Here is a 7,091-nt window from a genome sequence, read left to right as displayed (position 1 = left end):
TTCTGGCCGTCTGAGGCTGTTCCTGGTCTCAGTCAATATGTCATCGATTTGCTCTGTGAGCCCCTTGATGCTCTAGCTTGACTCATTTACATCTTTTGTTCTAGTGACATGAATTTTGATATAACTCTATCTTCTATTAAATGCATATCTGGGAAATATAACCTTTCCACATAATTACTTGTAGACTAAAAAAACATCAATTTTTTCTTAGCCAAGTGAATCTTAGTTAAGAGTAAAAATGGCCTCTTACCATAAGCATTGGCTACCAACGATGGTTGGAAATGCAGATAAGATCATTTCCGCATTCTATTCAAATCACAAACTGCAAGTCGTTCGGTTCTAACGGCTTGAAACCTACTCCCTCCGTTTTTTTATTTGATGACGTCGACTAATGAATATATGTTTAACCGTTTGTCTTATTGAAAAAACATATAATCATTAATTTTTTTAATTGTGATTTGATTTATTATTAAAGGAACTTTACTCATGACTGAAACCTGCTTAGATATTATTCATATTATTCGATGTTTACAGTAGCAGCAACCAAAGAACAAAAAAAAAAAAAAAAAAGATCAAACGCTCCAAGCAATCACTCGATGGGCAGACTTGGAGAGCATCCTGTTCCACCATAGTAGAACTGCAAGCCCCCATCTTCAGTGCTGGTAGGACGCCCAACATCAAAGCACTTCGGTGCAGTAACAACGGTGTTAACCCTGTTGAGAGCGAGAGTCACGCCTCTCCCTGACGCATCAATCACTTTGGCGTCGGAGAAGCAAGCAGATTTTGCATCTCCTTCGTCAGGTGGCTGGCCACTGCCCATGGGAGGGAAAGGGTCACCTGGAGCAGCACCAGCCACGCCCATCCAGCTGATCCTGTCTGCAGATTCAGACATGTGGCTGAAGAGCTTGGATGGCCAGTACCCCACTATCTCCTCCCCAACTTTCAGTATCCAAGCCCCAAGTAACTGTCCATTTGATTTTTGCAAGGAAATTTTGTTATCATCAGATGGAGTGTTTCATGCAATTCTTTGTATATGGCAGTGTCATGGATTGTGTTTTTTTTTTGTTTACCTTGATAATCTTGACCCTGATGATGTACTGTTTCCCATTGATGATGGAAACTGGCTTGATTATTATTCCAGGGGTTGCTTTTTTGCTAGTCTGAACAAAGCCTGCACACCGGACGTTGACACATGACTTCTCGTTGTCAACCTGTTGCATGAAAAAGGCATGAAACGTTATTTCTCATAAATATATATGTATCTTTGTTTCATTGATACAATTAAGATTGTAAAATTTCTTACCCAGGCAATCTCAAAATGAACTTGGTTGTCTCCGTACAAATATGGATCAACCTGGGACCGAAGCAACATAGTTTTTACATTAGTAATTGACTGCACAGTATGTCATAATTTTTGACATCATATAGATTGTTGAGATCAAGTACGAGTTGATTGTCTCAATAAATGTTACTGTCTTTCTCATATGAGAAAAGGGCATCTTCTGATGAAAATAAATTTAACTATCAAAATGAGATTCTCTGAGATTACTAAGAACTTACAGACCATCCTGCAGCTACACGACTTCCTTCATTTTCTACTATAGCCATTGCCCCACTAAACCTTGGTTCTTTTCCTGTACCGAGATCTGGTTCCCATACCGAAATAGATGATTGTAAACCATAGAAGGTAGATGCCACTGTTGCAAATGCAGCCGTCTACGACCAAACAGAAAAATGGGAAATCAATACTAAATTTGCAATTAATACAAATACTTCTAAGCACAGAACATAAATCATGTATATAAGATGGGAGCTAATACAATTATAGAGAACTATTGTTTCTTACTTGTGTATATTCCTTGTTGTTCCCAATCTCATTGTATTTGTATCCTATGATTTTATCCAAGCATCTTGGACTCATGGATGCATTGTAGCTTGTTAGGATTGGTACTGTCCCAGGGGGACAGTCAATGTTGCTCATCTCAACATCGGAGATATGAAATTTAGGTCCTTTATCACCATCAGTACTGTCAGGAAAGGAAACTGGTAGCATCTGCATTAAGAACAAAATTCAAGATGCACCTTAAAACTATTGAATTATTTTAGGGAAAACCATGAATGATACTGAATCTAGGTAAATATATAATTAACTTACTGGCTGTCTGGTATGATTCTTCAGCAAAGGATGTGTCAAAGATGGTTGCGATTTGAAATCAACACAGGCAAAGGTTTGCCCATCTGCACTCTGCAATTCGAGGAACACACCAGTTTTGGATCAGAACATATACAAGAGAGGGGGTTTGTTAGAAAGCAATATATACCTGAACCGTCTTGACGATTAAATTGTTGTCAATCTCTTCTGTTGTGGGGTCTACACTGAGTATTAGCAAACGAAGTAGAAGTGTTTTGATGGTCCATCCTTTGTACCTCATGGCTGGCCACCTTAACATAGAATATATGTGGTAATATCTATGGCAAAGAAGGTATTTATATCAATATGTGAAGAATAAGCACATTAATCTAAATATGAGGCCACATATTTATTCCTTGCATATCTAAATCTAATGTACCATATTTATTGCTTGCTTCATATTAGCAAATGAATCTTCTTCCTTTATTGCAGCATTTATATCTTCTTCAGTTTTTCTTATTTCACTTGTAAACATAAATGCACTAGTTTCGTTAGATGTACATTCATTTTGTCAGGTGTTAATGCACTGTAGTTAATAATGAACCAATAAACACTAATTAGATGTACATTCATTTTGTCAGGTGTTAATGCACTGTAGTTAATAATGAACCAATAAACACTAAGCTAAAAAAAATGTTGGTATGCCTTCTGTATTTTTAAAAATCAATTATTGAACCTATACTTGTTCTTTGTGTAACTATTTTAAATATTCATGTCAGGATGACGTTTCAAGCATCAACTTTAACTGCTGGAGGCAGCCCAAGGATGGAAATTTGCGATTCACATATTACATATGCAAATCCAGGTAAGGTCCAATATTAATTGAACTTTAATTTATTCATGTAACATAATGAAAATTGCAAAAAGATAAATCCGTAAAATTTAGTACAGTTCAAAACTTTTGCATCATGCCGCTTTGTGAAAGCGTTTTCCAGGACAAACGCTGAGACTTTAAATTAATGCAAACCTCAACTAATTAAATTAAAAACAATACCAGTGTTTGAAAATCAAATTAATGTTGGAGCTTTTGTAAATTTGCCACTATTTTTTTCTAAATTGAAAGGATGTTATTCGAATGACAGTTCCAGTGACACTTTTGAAATTTTGTAGTGATAGTTTTATAACAATATTTTAAATCAGTGGTAAATTTGCAATTGTCTCGTGTTCTGCTGTTGATGTTGCATGTTGAGATTGCCTTTTTAAGTTAATGATGTTGGAGAGGAAGTTTTCTCAACCTAGTTTTATTGTTCTCTGTTTTTTTTTTGGATTTGTTAAATCCTACATGTATTAAAGCATCTAGAAAACTACAACTCTCCTACTGAGCTCAGTGGCAACAGTACATGTGCCATAGCTAGCCATCGTACAACTCATGTCGTGGGCTAGCTTTTCAGCCTTTCAGGTATGGTATAATGTACTTCTGCTCTTGCCAACTAGAAGTTGTTTAAAAATTTGATGGCTTGAAACACGTAATATGAATTACTTAAGCTCACATGTTTTATATTTTAGCGCTTTTATGAAACTTATTTTATAAATAAACTCCTAAAAAAACTTTAATAAGAATGGGCCTTTTTCTCGATACCATGTTCGTTAACGCCGAGACCCTTGCCCCTAGAGAACGACGACACCAATATCATTGGCACCGAGAACTTATTTGTAATAAATTCTAACAAATAACTAATCTGTAAGAAAAATATATTTACAAATAGGTCCTCGTGCCAGTCATACTGCTGCCAAGTATCTATTTGTAAATATATTTTCTTACGTATAGGTCCATTTTTCAGAAATTTTTACAAATAGGTTCTCAGTGCCAATGACATTTGTGTCATTCTTCTCCGTGCCAATGACTTACCATCCCGGAGATCGAGATTATCGGCGTCATCGTCTTTGGTGCCGAGACATTGGAGCTCGGCAGCAATGACAGTGGCACAGAGTAAAAAAGTTCATTTTGGTTGAAGTTTTTTTAAGAATTTATTTATGATTAAATTATTCTAAAAGGGCTACAACATAAAAACTGGTGAAATTTAAAATTTCTGATGGAGAATGTTATTCGATATCGTCATAATAGCAGTAACATAAGCAAGTACAAACTTTGCGAGATATTATTTGACGAACTGACTTAGTGACTTGGTGAACATCCGGCTCCACCAAAGTAGAAGTGCAAGCCCATGTCATCAGTAGATGGAGTCCCAACTCGATAGCAATCCGGGCTTATCATGCTTGTGAAAATTTCAGTGAGATAGGGAGATACATATTCCATTGATGCATCAATTACTTTCACATCTGTGAAGAAAACTGCCCTGCCTTCACCTTCTGCTGCTGGCTGACCACTGCCCATTGGAGGATAGGGTTCACCAGATGCAGCGTTTGATACACCCATCCAACCAATCATATTTGCAGAGCCTGACATGTTGGTGAAGAGCTTTGTTGGCCAGTACCCAACCAATTCGTTTGCAAATAGCAATACCCATGTATCCCATACATATAAAAAAATGCATGGAAAATAGAAAATTATGGAGTAATTTATGTGTGTAATACTAATGGTAGAGCAAGGGATTTACCTTAAAAATTGAAACCATCATTAAGTATTGCTTTCCAGTGATCTTGGAAACTGGTTTGAGTACAGCTCCAGGGACTATTCTAGTGCTGAGCTGAACAAAGCCCTCGCAGCGAAGATTGGTGCATGACTTGTCATTATCAGTCTGCATGTTTCATGAGAAAGATGTGATAGTTTGTTTCTCAGATAAAAATTAATTGGTTGTAATACAATTGAGATAGTAATTTTGGTTCACATTCTTACCCATCCAATCTCGAAATGAGCATGGTTGTCCCCGTACATATCTGGATCAACCTGGGGATTGAAGTACCATATATAGTTTTACATTAGTAGTTAACAGCAAAGTATGTCAATGTATTTCAGTGAATTTACTTATAGCCCAAACCATTTTAGGGTTTATGGTGGTCTAGATTTTTTCTAATGTAAACAAATTTAATTGTCCAAACTTTTTTCTTAAAGATAATAAGAACTTACATACCATCCTGTGCCTATTCGGATTCCTTCATTTTGTACTTCAACAACAGCACCAGTATATCTTGGAGGTCTTCCTGTACCCAGATCTGGTTCCCATACTGAAATTGATGACTGCTAAAAAGTAGACGGTTCTGTTTCTACCGCTGCGATCTAGAACAAAATAATATTGATCAAGGGAATCGATGTTAAATATACAATAGAATTAGAGAGAAAATGTGAAGCATATGATGGGAGCTAATTAACAACATTAAAGAAGCTATTACTATTACATGTCCATATCCACCGTTGTTTCCATTATCTTTGTGTGCTATCTTTTTGTTGAAATGAGTTGCCCTCATGGATGAATTGTAGCTTGTTAGGATTGGTACTGTCCCATAGGGACACCCAATTTTGCTCATGTCTGCACTGGAGATATAATATTTAGATCCTTTGTGACCTTCTGTCCTATGAGCAGAGAAGCCTGGCTGCATCTGCATAAAGAATAAAGTTCAGTATGCACATAAACATCAGGTATGGTTGTAAGGGCATGGAGCATGTAGAATGTGATGAAATCTAAGAAAGCAACAGCTTACCAACAACTGGCTGGAGATGTTCCTCAGCAAAAGGTGTTTCAAAGTTGGCTGTGATTTGAAATTAACACAGGCAAAGGTTTGCCCATCTCCATTCTGAAATTCGAGGATTGGATGAGTTCTTGCATCTGAACTAATATGAATATATGGTTAGCGGTTTGTTTGAATTCAACACATATATATACCTGAACAGTCTTGATGGTGGAATAGTTGTCAATATCTTCTGTTGTTGGCTCTGCACTGAATGTTAGCAAACAGAGTAGAAGAAATATTATTTCAGTTGATCCAGTATATCCCATTGCCAGATACTTCTTCATAGAACCTCAATGCTAGAATATACATGAATGGAAGGATTTATATTAATATACGAATTAAAAGTATAAATATAGATGTAAAGGACCACATTTATTGTGCGCATTTATATCTTCGAAAATGAATCTTGTTCAATCCAGAACGCATATAAATGCATTTGCTTCAGAGGATTTATATTTATTATGGTAGGTTAGAATAAATTGTTCTCATTTAATTCACCAACGAACTGTAAACTAAATTATTTTGTACGCCTTATATATTTTGATTGAACTTATCTTTCCTATTTTGAACGCCTTATAAAACATTTTGTTCATATTAGTTCAGATGCAAAACTAAATGGCTAAATGACTAAATATCTAAATGGAATGCTCGTTTATATCTTCTTCCTGCACTTTCTCAATCTTATTAAATTACTTCATGGAACCTCTCTTCACTTCTTTGCTTCATGTGAATTTCAAGGAGGACATGACTACACTAACCTCTATTTGTTCTTCAATTGTACTGAGCATCAACTTCTCTTTTATTTATGTGCATAATCTTGGAGTGTGTTGATTTGATGAACTTCTAAATTATTAATTGTTGGTAAAAAAGAATATGAAATATGCTTTATGGTGATGGTAATTGGCACTGAGTTACTTCTACGTGAAACCATATAGAAACCGAAGTTACTTTTATCAAAAATAAAGTTACATTTATCTAAAACCAAAGTTACTTCTAACTAAAAATAAAATTACTACTTTGTTTTTTAAAAACAAGATTACTTTAATATGAATCTACTTGTATTAGAAATGAAAGTTACCTATATCTTAAAGACAGAATTACTTTTATCAAAGAACAAAGATTTTACCAAAAAAACAAAGTTACTTCTATGTTTTTAAAAATAAATTATATCTAAAATTAAAGTTACTTCTATTTAAAACAAATGTTACTTCTACCTTAATGCAAAGTTACTTCTATTTTTGCTTAAAGTTACTTCCTTTGTCACACAAAA

At 35.2% G+C, this 7,091-nt stretch overlaps 1 protein-coding gene and 1 pseudogene across 1 annotated transcript; both read right to left on the bottom strand.

Annotated features, from left to right (window-relative positions):
• Nucleotides 1–589: 589 nt before the first annotated feature.
• Nucleotides 590–2,432, bottom strand: LOC102702140. The gene is made up of 7 exons (XM_006662835.1): nt 2,322–2,432; nt 2,156–2,245; nt 1,847–2,053; nt 1,561–1,716; nt 1,304–1,354; nt 1,071–1,211; nt 590–964 (listed from the first exon to the last, which is right to left on the bottom strand). The coding sequence occupies exons 1-7, from the start codon at nt 2,430–2,432 to the stop codon at nt 590–592; spliced, it is 1,131 nt and encodes a 376-aa protein (XP_006662898.1).
• Nucleotides 2,433–4,307: 1,875 nt separating this feature from the next.
• LOC102719627 lies at nt 4,308–6,087 on the bottom strand (annotated as a pseudogene).
• Nucleotides 6,088–7,091: the final 1,004 nt, after the last annotated feature.

The sequence above is a fragment of the Oryza brachyantha genome, chromosome 11 (assembly GCF_000231095.2).
Source record: "Oryza brachyantha chromosome 11, ObraRS2, whole genome shotgun sequence".
Taxonomy (NCBI): Eukaryota; Viridiplantae; Streptophyta; class Magnoliopsida; order Poales; family Poaceae; genus Oryza; species Oryza brachyantha.
Note: the sequence above shows the minus strand (reverse complement) of the source record. Positions and strands in the feature narration are given on the sequence as shown.

Bases quoted from the DNA above. Each gene is read 5' to 3' on its own strand.
- LOC102702140 (XM_006662835.1), bottom strand. From the start codon at position 2,432: ATGAGGTACAAAGGATGGACCATCAAAACACTTCTACTTCGTTTGCTA. The intron at 1,717-1,846 runs GTAAGAAACAAT...GTTTGGTCGTAG, and splicing joins ACAACAAGGAATATACACAA to ACGGCTGCATTTGCAACAGT. The intron at 1,212-1,303 runs GTAAGAAATTTT...TTCATGCAACAG, and splicing joins TTCATTTTGAGATTGCCTGG to GTTGACAACGAGAAGTCATG.